The 15,819-nt window shown below is 42.8% G+C and overlaps 1 protein-coding gene across 3 annotated transcripts in view; it reads left to right on the top strand.

The window, feature by feature from the left end:
• Positions 1-15,819, top strand: part of LOC123374875 (LIM domain-binding protein 3-like) — a 147,738-nt gene that overhangs the window by 22,362 nt on the left and 109,557 nt on the right. The window contains exon 3 of one of the 3 annotated variants that reach the window (XM_045025257.1): positions 12,190-12,263. The exons of the other annotated variants lie outside the window; for them this stretch is intronic. Within the exon in view, the coding sequence (XP_044881192.1) occupies positions 12,190-12,263 (74 nt within the window). The remainder of the gene's footprint in view (positions 1-12,189; positions 12,264-15,819) is intronic. 3 annotated transcript variants of the gene reach the window in all.

The following is a 15,819-nucleotide window of genomic DNA, read 5'->3' as shown; positions in this document are numbered from 1 at the left end:
CCTTTCCCACCCCAGCACCACCTCCTGGCCCCAAGCATAGCTTCCCCTCTCCCTTTCCTACACCCCTCAGCCTTCCACCTATAGAAACCTATTTCTCCATGCTGCCCTCTCTGCCTGCTTCTCCTATCCCTAATGCTCACCCACATCCCTATTCCCCCACCATATGAGGACAAGGAACCCCCCTTCTCGCCGCTGGAACTGTTCTGTTAATTTAGATGGAATGTATGAGCCCTAAGAGTTAAAGCGGTTAATATAATCCAGTCATTGTCCAGTGTTAAAGAAGGTTCAGGGTTTGGTATACAACGACCTCACCCTGCTTAGTGCACACTATATAAAATTCATGCCAAAAGTTAGAAAAACACACACACACACACACACACACACACACACACACACACACACACACACACACACACACCAGAATCGAAACAATGTAAAGAGCATTGAAATTACAGTTAATTATCCAATACAAAAACTTAATCAAAACCTATCAAAGTCCCTTTTTTGGTGTCAATGAATATTGATTAAATTCTCTCTTCCACTAAACAGTCTTTCTTGGTGGGTAAGAAAGGGTTTAGTTCTGTAGTTAAGTTCGGTGTTGGGAATGATAGTCACTTTCCTGTTTAAGAAAAAACAACAGACACAGAAGGGAGGGGGGAAAAAAGAAGATAGTAAAGATGAGGGAAATGCAGCTTTTATTAATAATCTCAGGATACAGGGAGGCTCGTCAGTCAAGGACTGATGCTTTGGTCTGGCAGGTCAGCTATGACAGTTGTTGCTCTAGACTCCATCTCACCTCTCAGGTCAGGTTCCTCTCTTTCACTGATCCTCAGGCTGGGCAGAGCTGGGTGTGCCATCTCATCTCGTTGTACAGGTGCTGTGCAGTACTGTTGATTTCGGGATCAGGTGAAAAGTTTTGAGAGCAAGGACAGGAGGAAGACCAGGGAGTGGGGCATGGGGAGCCACTATACAAACAATGACTTAATGATTTAAACGAACATTGGACTGGGTCCTAAATGATCATGAATAAATCTAGTGTGTCAAATATATTTTCCTTTTTATATAGCTTGCACAAAGAAGTGTTCCATGTTATGGGAAGCACAGAAGCACTGTAAAATGTAAAAATATCAAGCAAAAGTTAAGCATGCTTTTGAGAGCCTTTAAATTTGGTACTGTTCTTACTCTTTCTGATCTGGTTCTCACACCTTTTTTTCATAGGTGAAACGGGAAGGCACTAGGAATCAGTAGTATACTTGTTCAGTGCATGGGACTACTTTGTGATGACCTCATCAAATTATGTGGAAGAACATTATGATAGGATTTGTTATAATGTTTGTATAGTTTTGGGGAAGCAGTAGTTGTTTCTGCTTGAGTATTCATAGGGCAGAGCAAAAAGTGATCATTGTTCCCACAGTATTGAATACATATTTCCAATTTGATTGACAGACTGAGATGGTGGGATATCTTCCCTCTGCATATCAAGGGGCTGGCAGTGAATGAAACCAAAACTAGAACTGAGATGCTGTATTTAGCCACTGAACAGGTGCAATGCAGGCAACTGCAGTGTGAGCTTTCATCCTTTCCACTCACAATTCCTGACAGTTAATGTGTCCTAAAGGCTTACCCTGGAAAGGGGCAGGACACTCCCTTGTACAGTATTATATTTTTATACACACACACACACACACACACACACACACACACACACACACACACACACACACAGTCTGAGATTATAGTGAGGGAAACCAAGGCCATATCAGAGTCTCATGCTATTTTATGACATTTGTGGGTGTCTTCTCTCTCCACTGACCTGAACTTTTGGTTAAAATACTTAATCTTAGTTTTTAGTAACTTTTCTGTATTTGTCTGCTTGCTTTATAAAACCCTTAAATGTTTGGGCAAATGAGGAATCTGAGACAGAGAAACCATTTTAAAAATCATTTAATAAAAAAGCCAACATGTTGTATCTGTCTCTTATTAAACAGACAGTCCAATTCACTTTAATCTGAGGTAATTTAGGCAAGAGGAATTTCAAGAAATAAATTGCTTCTGCCAAAATAAGGCCTGATCCAGCTCTCATTGTCCTCAGCAGGAAGTTGTATTGTGGGCCCCAAAATAGGCATTTTTTAACTTAAACATCTACGTCCATGTTTAGGCACCCAAATTTGGAGATCTTGGCTCTAAGTCTAAAACTTGTTGCGTGAGAAAGTTGTATTAGTGGGCTATAAACCTTCATGCATTAGGATATAAACCAATCTATATGTAAGCGGGGGAATGGTCCCGCTATTGTGGGGAACTTTCCTGGCTTCTGCACTACCCCGGTGAAGTGGGCTAGCGAAAGGATCTGAGTCCTTGCTCCCACTTCCTTTACCCAGAGGCCTCCCTCCCCTTGAGGACTCCCCTTGCACTCTCCTGTCTGGCAGAGTCCTCGTAACCCCAACAAGGCTGGGCCCAGGATTCCTGGGGAGCTCAACCCCCAACCCTGCTGTGGTCACCCAGGACAGGGGCTAGGGTGTCCCCACTCCGGGGTACTCTCTTTGCACTGCGCACCTCCCTGACCCACTGATCACATCATACAATTTAAAGCAAATACAAGTTATTTAATTAACAATTAATTAAAAAAAATAAGGAAAAATGGGAAAGGTTAAAGGAAAACACATCACGCTGCTCTGTGGCAGAGAACATCACAAACAGTGTCTCTGGAATGTCAGGGCAGTTCACAGTCTGTTCCTTGTAGGTTCCAGGCCTCCTCCTCAGGCCCTGACTGTGCTGCCGGGATGCTGCGGGTTGGACACTTGCTCTGGCAGTGGCCACACACTCTCAGGCTCTGGGTGGCAGGACCCTTCTCCCCAGTGTCACCCCCGCCCTGTCAGGGTTACGATCCCCCTCCAAGTCTGGCCTGCAGGGCCTCTTGGCTGAGGCGTCTCCCTGTGCTGGGCCCACTGCCCAGGGTCCCCCTCTCTCTCCCCAGCTGCTCACCACTCCCAGCTCCGGACTGCTCCAGCACCAGCTCCACACTGCTTCAGCACGGCTGCTGCTCTGCCTTCAGCAACCTGGGCTGCTTCTCTGGCCTCTCTGGCTCCAGTTGCTACAGCCCTGCTCCCAGGGCAGGTCTGCTCTGCAGGCTGCTTCTGTGACTCTGCTCTCAGCTCTCACTTGCTTCCTGGGCTGCTTGTCTGGCCCCTCTGGCTCTGGTTGCTGCAGCTCTCCTTCAAGGGCAGATCTGCTCTCTCTGGGCTGTGCTCTGGCTTTTTGGGCTGCAGCTCTGCTCCCAGCAGCTTAGCTTGGGCCCCTGCTCTCTCCTTAGCTCAGCCCCACTCCATCTGACTCAGACAATTCCAGCTCACACGGAGGATGGGACCCCTCCGTGGCCTCCTGACTCCTTGATTAGCCTGCCAGCTCTGTCAATCAGGCTGACCTGGAGCATTGGCCTCTTGCCATTGTTCCTGGGGACCGTCAGTCTCAGGCTCCTGATTTCCCATCGACCCCTCCCTTTTTAGTGCTGGGAGCTAGCAACCAAACACCCCCATTGAATGTTAGTAAGGGGGCAACAGTCCCCTTAATTTATATGTAAGGGGTCGGAAGAAACTTTCCTTGTGGCCAGGCTATTCTAAATCATCTACTCTGTTTGTGAGAGGCAGGGGCAGTTATCTGTTTTTTACCCTTCTCTGAAGCATCTGGTCCTGGCTATTATCAGAAACAGGATATCAGAGTAGATGGACCATGGGTCTGACCAAGGTTGTCTTGTCTTTAAATGAGCCAAGAATGATAAGGTTCCTTTCAGCACAATATTTTCCATGTAAACCACTCTGTTTATTAACTTTTTTTGTTGTTATTTTTATGTTAATCAGGGACTGGAATAGAAAGGGCTGAATTTGTAGGAATGCGTCTGGGCACTTTTAGACAAAAGGCGCAACAGCAGGATATGTGTTCTCTTGTGAAATTGTTACTGTACCCTTATCTTGACACACTTGCATACTAAAATGAAATTCAATAGAAGTTAATTTTTTCATGCTTTCATTACTAATTTGTATCTTTCTGACTGCCTGTGGCTTTAATGGGTTAGGGTGACCACCTTGAAAATGTGAAAGTTGAAATGTATTTATTTAATAAAATGCAACATTGAACCCTCCAAAGCCTCCAGATTTATTATTGTAGAGGAAAGTGAGGAAATAGGAGCTCAAATAAAAGCACATCTGTTTTGGAAAACCGCGAACCATGAGAATAAATGGATGATGCTGAGGGTAATATTGACTTTTGGTGTCTTTCGTATATTTTTGTTTTGGTTTTAGTTTAAAATTTTTGGTTGGCACCCAAGAAATGTCTCCCCTCCCCTCAAAAATGAAATGTAATGCATTCATTTTATCTTGTGATTTAAGTGGGTCATAGAAACTTCTCCAGCTTTGCTCTTGTATGTCTAGATGTCATAGATTCCCTTGATTTAAAGTATACATCCTTCTCTCTTATTTCTGGCTGCATTGCACATTACTCTTCATTGCTACTTTCTTTTCCTTCAGTACAAGAATAAGCAAAATATTTGGCCTGCTCCAGTGGGAAAGTTTTAGTTAGATAACACTTCATCTGTCCTGTCAACTGATGGGCTAGTGGATAGGTTGCTTGGCTGGGAGTCTGGAGACCTGGGTGCTGATCTCAGCTCTACTGCTGACCTACTCTGATCTTGAACAAGTTGTTTCATCTGTGTGTCTCTTTTTTTCCTCATCTGCTGTTTCTTTCTTGACTGTATGTTCTTCAGGGCAGGTATAGTCTCTCCCTGCATGCTTACAATGCCTAGCACAATGGGGTCTCAATCTCAGATGGGACTTTTAGACCAGTGTTTCCCAAACTTGGGACACTGCTTGTGCAGGGAAAGCCCCTGGCAGGCCAGGCCGGTTTGGTTACCTGCCGTGTCCGCAGGTCCAGCCGATCGTGGCTCCCAGTGGCCGCGGTTCGCTGCTCCAGGCCAATGGGAGCTGCTGGAAGCGGCAGCCAGTACGTCCCTTGGCCCGCGCCGCTTCTAGTAGTTCCCATTGGCCTGGAGCAGCAAACCATGGCCAGTGGGAGCCGCTATCAGGCAGACCTGCGGATGCGGCAGGTAACAAACCGGCCCGGCCTGCCAGGGGCTTTCCCCGCACAAGCGGCATCCCAAGTTTGGGAAATACTGTTTTTTAGACACTATTATAATGCAAATAATAACTATTAATTTGACTCTCTCTCTTGACAGTTTCACTTTGTGAGAATTCTTCTAGTACCTTGCATGGCTTTGTATTCTAACTGGCTTACATCATGACTTTTCTCAATTTAATGAGACATTTTAAAAAAGTGTTCCAGTGCCCCTCTGTTTATGGAGAGCTGTGTATGAACTGGACTTAAAATAGCCTGTATGAGTATTAACCTCCATTTAGCGTTCTATAATCTCTGACTTATTGAAAACTATCCTCTCTTCCTTTCCCCCCATGTCTTCAAACCCCTATGTTCACCCTTTTACAGCCAATTTAATTACAGACTGTGACAAAGTCAAAGCAGATGGCTGTAAGAGAGTAGTAGAAGGCAGGTATATCAGCCCTAGAATGAGCTGAAAAGAGTTGAACTTAGGTCAACTAGGGACCCCTGAGTCCAATTAATGGCTGCCTCTGACCTTTAACCATCCCCACTCTCCTTCCAGTGAGCAAGAGGGAGGAGAGAAGGGAGTCAACCTGCAGCAGGGAGAAAAGACTTCTCCTGGGTGGAAGGCTGCTCTCCTCTCTGTAGAGGAAGCAACCAAACTAACTGCCTGTTTAAGGAAGGACTGGCCCTCAGAAACCAGCATGACAAGGAAACAGTCTAGAGAGGTGGCAGGGAAAGGTTTTACGAATTTGTTTCTTTGGTTTGGCTGAAGAGCACTCCTTTGGGCCCACCTTGTCAAATACTGAAAAATAAAACCTGAGTGAGGAATAAAAATTCTCCAGAGGGGGACTGGTTTGCTCTAGCTTCCCACCACCAGAGGGGGAGGTGAAGGAGGTCCCTTACCATAAGATTGAATAATCTCTTCCGCAAGAAGAGGTCTTCTTCCCTTTGGCTAAAGTACATGTTGCCAAATGTATCAAAGGAGTCCATCATAGAACTGGAAGGGACCTCAAAAGGTCTTCTAGTCCAGTCCCCTGCACTAATGGCAGGACTACATATTATCTAGACCATCCCTGACAGGTGTTTGTCAAACCTGCTCTTAAAAATGTCCAATGATGGAGATTCCACAACCTCCCTAGGCAATTTTTTCCAGTGCTTAACTACCCTGACAGTTAGGAAGGTTTTCCTAATGTCCAACCTAAACTGCCTTTGCTGCAATTTAAGCCCATTGCTTCTTGTTCTCCTTAACCTCTGAGGATAGGACAAATTTTCTCCCTCCTCCTTGTAACAACCTTTTATGTACTTGAAAACTGTTATCATGTCCACTCTAAGTCTTCTCTTTTCCAGACTAAACAAACCCATTTTTTTTCAATCTTCCCTCAGAGGTCATGTTTTCTAGACCTTTAATCATTTTTGTTGCTCTTCTCTGGACTTTCTCCATAGTTAATATTCTCATCATATTTAAGATTATATTGGAGCTTTCACTGAAACATTGTGCCAACCTTGTTCCATTTTCACAAGCTTTTATAAACCTCTGAATTCTATCAAGTATTGATATACTTAAGGAGCGCAATCAAGATTAGGCAAACGCTAACATTTAAAGTGGAATAGGCATTCAGGGAGGGGGTGGTGTTAGCAAGCCAGTTGTCTGCTGCTGGAGACTTGATTTCAGATCCTAGCTTAGATTGTAAATGGAAATGACCTTGATCATTCTTACCCCATATCCTAATGTTCATAAAACCATCATCATTTGGCACAATCAAAGCATACATTTTCTATTAGGACTGGAATATTTTGTGGAGGCTTAGGTTGGGATTGAAGTATATTAATAAACATGTGGCAACCCAGGTCTGAAATAGCAGACAGTACTGCAAGTCAGGAGTATGTGGCAACAATAGAACCATATGGAGGCAGTTTAAATTCTGCTTCATTCTAGCTACTAGTAAACATCCCTTTTTAACTCCAAAATCACCTGCTATTTTATTTTAAACAAAGAAGTAGAAAAAGTGAAGGAAAAATAGCCTTCTTTTCCTGTTTACTGCTCACTCACAACATCTGCATAATGGCAGAGAGTGAAGCTGATTTTTAAACACTGCACCAAATGTCATTTGTAATAGTTACTTTTATGAGTAATAGGGAAAGAACACTACCACATTTTACTCAGGTAAACTGTATATCGGTTGAGATTGAGATCAAATTACTCCCTTGTCTAAGGGGTTGCAAAACAATTGGTTTCAGTGAAATTGAATCTGCTTATGGTCCCCTAAGGGCCTGTCCAAAGCACACCGAAGTCAGATGAGTTAAAACACAATACAAGTGGAACACTCCCATTGGCTTTATAGGGTTTTGGATTGGGCCCTAAATCTTCCTGACATGCCATGTCACAAATGTCACAGCCCTCGCACAGAACTTGATATACTCTCCTCTTTTTCTTTTATCAAGGTACAAAAATATTGACTCCAGTAAGTTAGAGGATGCTGCTATTGTTGGCACATCTTCGATGGGCACTCCTGGAATTTCATTGCAGGAGCTATGACTTCTGTTTTATTTAACATCTCACTGACTCTTGATGACAGATAAGATCTGTTTTTAGCATTGCACTGAAGGTCAGGCAAAACTTTCCCAAATAGAGAGCGGTTGGAGATACAGGGCCAAATTCATTCCTGATATAACTCCACTGGCTCTGTAGAGTTAGCCAAAGATAAAACTGGTCCATGGAGTTTCATGAACAGGGAGACATCTTTACTGTTCAGTCACTTGGGAAGAAAGGGGATGAAGAAAGTCGTATATCATGTAAAGTTAAAATTCCTTTTGTGAGAGGAGCATTACATTATCCAGGACTAGATGGCCATATCCTCCGCTGATACACTGTGTAACTCCACTGAAGAGGTTTGTACCACTGAACACAATGGAGCTATGCTGACTTAAACCGTCTGAGTTTAGAAGCAAGAGATGGGAAGGATAGGGCTGGAACTGTTAACACGCTATTTTCAACTTTATGTATCACTTATGGATTAACTAGGGGGATATATCCTGAACTTTGCTCTTTAGGCTGTTCCCCTCCCCCCAAATGTTCTGGGTTAACATCATCTTTCACAAATAATTAATTTCCCCCTCACATAAGGTAAATGATAAGCTTTTAAATTGCTTATCAAGTTGGCTGGGTAGATATATCTCTTTTTTTTTTTCTTCCACTAGTTACTGATGACCTTAATTCACATGCATGGCAGTAAAGTGATCTGGCAAATTACTTACAAAAGGTCACGAGTAATTTTGTAGAAATGAAAACATTTATATAGAATTGTATACTCATTTGGAGAGGAACTACAAAGACCACTGAAAAGGCAGGATATTATGAAGGTCTAAGAATTGAGAAGGTTAATTGGTTCTTCAGAGGAGTTTGTTAGAGGCAGAAATCATCTTCCTCCTTGATTGCACAGATCAAGACCTTGATGGCCAATGGTCTTGTTGGTTTGGGGTATTGTGTGTGTTTTCATGTGTGGCCATGAAGGAGGGTCATCTCCTCTTATTCTCCATGATGGTAGCATCGAGTCATAGGAGATACTCTATTCACTCCAGCTTTACAGTAGTAAAGAGGCAATGCTTTCTGGACAATGACAGAGTTTCTGGCTGCAAGAAATATCTATGCAGAGGAAGGATGTCAAGACCCTGGTCTCAAGCGCCTGACTCAAACCCAGGCTCATTAGGCTTTTGGGATGCAGCCTTGGCTGTCATGCCACATGGATTTACTGAATTACCAGGGAATGCAGACTTGGGTGGGCTAGGCTTAAGGGTTCTGTGATGTGCTTCCTGATTAGTCACATGATCTTGACCCTGATTGGTTGGTGACCATATTTAAACTTTCTGCTTCTTTTCTGGCCTTGTCTGATTAACAACTTGATAGTCGCTACTTGGACCCTTCATGACCATGCCTTGCCACCTTGCCTGATTCTGTCTTGCCACCTCACCCTGCCTTGCTGCCTCCCCCAACACTGCCAGGTCCCTTGCTGTAATCTCCCCCTTCGAGTGAATCTCCAGGCTATCAGACTTCTTGCATAAATCCTGACCACTTATCTGGACTGCCCTTCAACTAGCCTGACACCTGGAGATTGCACAGAAGAAGTACTAATGACATGTGAAGTCAATACTCTGATATTACAGTAATAGGCGCAACAGAAGGCTCTAAATAGATAAAGTGGGTCCATATGCTACCCATCTGGGTGTCCCAATTCTTTGGATATGAAATGCCAGATTCAGTTTTGATTACCAGCTTATGTGAAGGCTGGATTTGGCACAAAGATACAAGGTGGATTTCTTATAAAGAGGGTATTTATCAATCAATGTGGAATAAACACAGCACACCTCTGGATGTTTAAAAAAAATAGGCCCAGTTATTCTTTATTTATAGCTCTGTATTTATTTTAGAAAATTTATTTTTACCACAATCTGTTATGTCAATGTTTTACTCTCATTCCCACCTGAAGCTCATACTGGGTGAGTTTTTGGCTAACAGGTGACAGTTTTTCTTACCATATAAAAGTACTCATGGTGAACATAAGTAATAAACAGCTGTTGCTGTGCTGATTTCAGGATTTCTTCAAACTCTTTCAGATATGATTCTATCACACGCATGGCTCTACTCTTCCAGATCATTCAAGACATGTGTCCTTTTTAAGCCCGTGCAGAACACCACCAATGGTGGGCTTGCTCCATATCCTACATTTTAATGTCAAGGCAAATTTATGCACTGCCATATGGTGCCTCCCAGGGAACATTGTTCAAATACCTTTCAGTAGCACTAAGACACCCCTGTACTTGAGGGCCTTTCAGTGAATCTGTGACAAACCCCACTTTGGAAAAATGTATAGCTTTCCCAGAATGAATCAAGAGGCAAAACTTGAGGGAAATTTGGCATCCATTTTCTGCTTGGCGTGACTTGGATTTATGCCCTTTGAGTGAGAGGGAGGGGTATATGTATTTTTAACCAGGCAAATTGCAAATAATCCAGAATTTTTAAAGTGCCTAAGAGAATTAGGTTCCCAAATCCCATGTCACTGTAGTGCCCTTAGGTCCCTTTGAAAATCCTAGCCTATATTTTTAAATTTTGAATACAAACCATTGTACCATCACAGTTTAGGTTATACTGTATGCTTATAGCAAAAAAGTAATCCTAAAATAATGGGAAGAGACATGAATACCACCTTGCTTTATCAAGTATTCTTTGTGCTTCAGATTGCTCCTCAAAATATACCTTGCTAACATCAAGTCACTCCAGATTATGTATAGTATGACCTCTACCATCTAGTTATTGATATCTTCATACTGCAGACTCTCAAATGCTTTGCCCATCATTCACACCAAACTACATAGGCACTGCATCATACGGTGTGCTCTATGACATTATGCTTGGATCTGAGATCCTGCAGTGCCTTAGTAAATAAGGACTGAAGCTTTTTTCCCCAAATGGAGTTGCTTTTGTATATTACATAAAGCTGAAAAAGGAAACAAAATTTGGTTTTCAGGAAAAAAATATAAATGTGATTGTTTCTAATACATTCTCATTTAAATTGGAAGCTTCTGTAATCTTCCTTGCTCTGTTGTAATCTGCTGTTGAATGCGCTCTCTTAATCTGCAATGCAAGTGAAACAGAATCTCTCTTGAATCTCATTGCACACATTTAGTATTTTTATGGCTATCAATTACTGCATAGTTTCAAGCTGATAATACCTGCTTGTTTAAGGGGTTTCTGAACAGAAGTTTAGGGAAGTCTCTTCCCTTGATTCTATGAACCATTCTCCTGACTTGCTGCTAGCAGCATACTTGTTAGCTAGCTCATCTGTGTCATTCTGAAAAAATGTTTCTGAATGTATTCCGAACTCTTTACTGCTCAGAGTTTGCCACTGTCCTTTTCTACTCTCCATCCGTCCAAGTTCATCATTCTACATTGTTGGCCACTGTTTTTGTTTTCTGTTTTGTTTACAGCAATCCCTTCCTAGTATTTACCTTTCATACTGTACGTCAATTGGTACTGGAGGGCAAGGACCGTAGAAACCCTCTCTGCAGTTCAATTAAGTTGCTGTGGGGGATTCACACTTGATATTTGTAATGTTTGTGTAAATGGTTTAATAAAAAACATACTGGACTGCTTATGGCCAAACTGATTGTCCATATGCTTGCTCCGCTGAATCAGTGCATGATCTGGGACAGTCTAAATTTGGAAATAAAATGTGAGACTAAAGTTAAATGTATATTAACTTGAAATTTTTGGCATGAAGAGCTAAATTGAGTTTTGCCCTTAGTATTTCATTTCTTGACATCAGGTTTTGAAGGTGATTAAATCAAAAGAGAAAGAAGAGGTAGACTTGCCCAGCCTAGGTGCTATAATGCCACAGGAATAAACACAGTATAAGTAACGAGATCGTGTGGCTGATGCAGTGAGGGCCAGGTCTACATGCTGTGCCACGTGCTTGTAGCATAGCATATAACCCAGCCAATTCTTCCAAGAGAAATGAGTTTCCTGTGGCCTCAGCCTTAGTGTATGTTTCTTCATGTTTCAAAACAATGGCAAAATATGGCAGAGCTGCCAGTTGTTAATTTGGGATTGGAATACCTGGGGTGTTGCCATACAGGACTCCGGTGTATGGGAACACTCTGCCATGGCTGCCCACCCTCCTTGGCTTTAGTCAGAGATATGAGTCCCTCATTTTCACACACACTAACATTCACCAGACAAGGTCCAACATTTCAAAAGGGGAAACTGGAGCCTATATAATCCAGGATAACACTAAAATGTAAATCCAAGGCACACTTTCCAAATATTATTTGAGAAGAAACCATTGATATATTGGTGGAGACTGGAGATACAGAGATTGATTCTCCACAGCCCTGCAGCTTGTGCAGTTATTTATATATGGAATTTTTGCTACAGTAAAGTTTTAATCCTGAAGCTCAGGGCTGGTTTTACCATGAGGCAAACTGAGGTGGCCACCTCAGGTGCCAGACTGGGGGGGGAGGGTGCCACTAGGATCCAGATTGTAGAAAATTGTGTCTGCTGCTAGTGCATATGTATTCTCTTTGCTCTAGATGCACATAGATGGTGGAGTGTTGTGCTGGAGGAAGGAGGGCACAAGAGACGTAACAGGCAGGCAGGAGAAAAGGTGAGAGGGAATAACAGAAAGCAGAAGGAGCTGCAGGGAGAGATTGGAGGAGGAGCCTCTTATGTACCTCTCTAGCACCCCCAGGAGCCTGGACTGATTAACACCAGCTTCTCAGGGACCCTCCTGTTTCCTGCTGATTCCCTGAACCCACTTGAGGAGAACAGGCAGTCAACTGAAGTAGTAGGAGCCAGTTAGGCCCTTAAGATGCTGATATCTTCCCTCACTCAGGCCCTGCTACCAGCCTGCTTATTTGTCCCCTTCAATTGAATGTTGAGAGCCACTATAGCTGGCACAGAACAGCAGTCATGAGTGAAAGAAGAAAACGCCCCTCTGGGGCAGCATTCAGAAAAAGAAAGAAAGCAAAGGAAGCTTTTCTATCTAAGCAGGAAGGAGCTCTCCTGAGGTACATAGATACAAATGTTCACAGTAAGCCTTCTGGCCCCAGTGGGGATGTGAGTGGTGAGGAGATGCCTGATCTTCCAGTTAGAGTGCAGGTGACCTGGCAGCTACTGCAGCATCCATATCTCCATCTCAAATGGATGTAACCATGCACATTCCTGAAGAAAAGTGTAGATCAGAGAAGAGTGTGGTGGAGGCACAAGAAACAGCTGCTGCTGAGTATAGTTCCTTAAGTCTAGATGATCCAGGACTGTGGACCCACTTGAGCAGTAGCCTGAGGGACTTCCTTGTACTGCATGGGTCACAGCAAGTGAAAAACTTCATGTTCCCCAAAGACAATGAAAATAGAAGTTTCCATCCAACACGCTACTGGAATGAAATCCCCAATGGTGACAAAGTGGAGAGGCCATGGCTTATTTACTCAAAAACCCAGAATGCAGCATACCGTTTTTGTTGCAAACTCTTCCAGTCTAATGTTCCAGCCACATTGGGTTCTACAGGAACAAAGGACTGGAAAAATCTGGCTAGAAATCTTGCATGCCATGAGAAGGCAGCAAATCACCAGAGAGCATACCATAGGTGGAAAGAGCTTGAGATGAGACTAAGGTTAAAGGCCACCATAGATTGCATCAGAATCTCTTTACTGGCAAAATGTTCTGAAAAGGCTCATTGCCATTTTGAGAATGCTTGCTACCCAAAACCTAGCACTGCATGGCACTTCAGATCAGCTGTATGTGCCAAACAATGGAAACTTCCTTAAAATTGAGGAGCTGATGGCTGAGTTTGATGCTGTACTTCAGGAGCATCTAAGAAGAGTCACCACCCAAGAAATGTACACACACCACTCCTTGAAAAAACCATTCAAAATGAGATCATACAGTTACTGTCAGCAAAAGTCAAACAGAAGATTGTGGCAGATCTGAAGTCAGCAAGACATTACTCTGTTATTCTGGACTGCACACCTAACATCAGCCATACAGAACAAATGACTTTAATGGTGCATTTTGTAACAACAACAGAACCTAGTGAAAATGTCCCTGTAATGGTGACTGTCAGAGAGCATTTTCTAGAATTTATTGATGATACTACAGGAGCTGGTATGACAAATGTGCTTTTAAAAAGCTGGAAGATACGGGAATAGCTGACATGAGAGGTCAGGGCTACGATAATGGTGCCAACATGAGAGGAAAGAACAGAGGAGTGCAGATACGGATCCAAGAGTCAAACCCTCGAGTTTTTTTTTGTCCCATGCAGTTCTCATTCACTGAACTTGGTGGTCAGTGATGCAGCATCACCTAGTGAGGCTGCTGAATTTTTTAATATAATTCAAAGCATCTATGTATTTTTCTTTGCATCAACTCATCAATGGCAAATTTTGAAGCAACATCTGGGAACATCCTCTCTGACACTGAAACCACTGAGTGCCACATGATGGGAAAGTTGAGTGGAGGCGATAAAGCCTATCAAACACCAAATTGGGAAGATAGATGATACCATAGTTGCCATTATGGAGGATAATGCTATGACAGGAACTGTTTGTGAGAGAACAGTGGCAGAGGGAAATGGAATCACCAGAAACATACATAACTTCAAATTTCTGTGTGGCTTAGTGTTGTGGCATGACATACTGTTTGAAATAAATGTTGTAAGCAAGAGACTCCAAGGTGTTGACGCTGATGTATTTGGAGCATTGGAACAACTGAACAAAGCAAAGTCATAACTACAGTCTTACTGGTCAGATGAGGGATTTCAAAACATTCTGAAGAGTGCACAGAAGTTGGCAGAGGAACTTCAAACTGAAGCTATTTTCCCACCCATTCAAGAATACAAGAGTCACCAAAGAAGAAAACATTTTTCACGATGAGGCACGGGATGATCCCATAAGAGACCCCAAACAACAATTAAAAGTTGAATTCTTTAACCAGGTGATAGATTGTGCAATTCAGTCAGTTGAACATTTCATGCAGCTCAAGGAACACAGCAGCATATTTGGGATGTTGTATGATATTCCAAAACTCCTCACTATACCTGAAGAAGCCCTACACCAGTAATGCAGGGCACTAGAGACCATGTTGACACATGATGACATGCGCGATATTGATGCGAGCGATTTAGGTGATGAACTGAAAGCCCTTTCAAGATACAGTTCAGCAGGCTCAACTCCAGGGGCTGTTCTGGAATATATGTTCACAAATAAGACGACCACCCTCTTTCCAAATGCTTTTGTTGCTCAGCGCATACTTCTAACACTTCCTGTAACAGTTGCCAGTGGAGAATGCAGCTTCTCCAAGCTGAAGTTAATAAAAATGCATCTGCGCTCCACAATGACACAGGAGATGCTGGTCGGCCTAGCAACCATCTCAATAGAGCATGAGCTGGCCCAGACTGTGGACCTTCAGGAAGCAGTTAAAATCTTTGCAACCAAGAAGGTACAGAAAGCACCACTTTAATTATTCAAACAGATAAAAATGCCAGTGTTTACTATGCAGACAAGAAAAGTTACATTTGCTGTTCAGGAGTTTGAAAGTTCAATATTAGTTAAAATTTTTAAACAAGACATTTTAGGTTGTTAGTTCTTCTTTAGTGGAGTAGGTAGCAGAGCAGTACCATGAGAGGAGTAGAACAGGAAGAAGGCAGAATTGAGACCTTTCAAAGTTTTGGTCCAAGCAAGGGGGCATGGAGGTGTCATTTGAGCTCCCCGCCTCAGGTGCCAAAATGTTGCGGGCCGGCCCTGCTAAAGCTTCCACTCAAAACAACTATGCCCTTCCTACTGAGAAGGGAAAAGTCAGATTTGCGGTACAGGGGGAAGTCCCACAAGGAATTTATTTCCTGCACTGGGAGAATTTTTTTGCCTTCTCAAGTGTCTATATTCCTGGGGATCTTAACTCAAAACTTACTTGATAATGTATTTGCAGCCATGTTGTTTCAAAGTCCCCTAAGTCCATAGTTCAGAATTACACTAAGTTTTGTCTTTCTCTGGAAGGATTTAACCACATTTGACATTTAACTTTTAGTTCTCCATTTTGGTCTTCTGTGATGACTGATTATCAGATACCTGCTAGCATAAGCACAAGACCTAATTACATGCTGATATAGTACAAACAGCACATTAACTTCTTATCACCCTTTACATAATACAGGCATGGCTCTCTATCAT

Source organism: Mauremys mutica, chromosome 7, assembly GCF_020497125.1.
Source record: "Mauremys mutica isolate MM-2020 ecotype Southern chromosome 7, ASM2049712v1, whole genome shotgun sequence".
Classification (NCBI taxonomy): domain Eukaryota; kingdom Metazoa; phylum Chordata; order Testudines; family Geoemydidae; genus Mauremys; species Mauremys mutica.
This window is presented reverse-complemented; position numbering and strand designations above follow the sequence as displayed.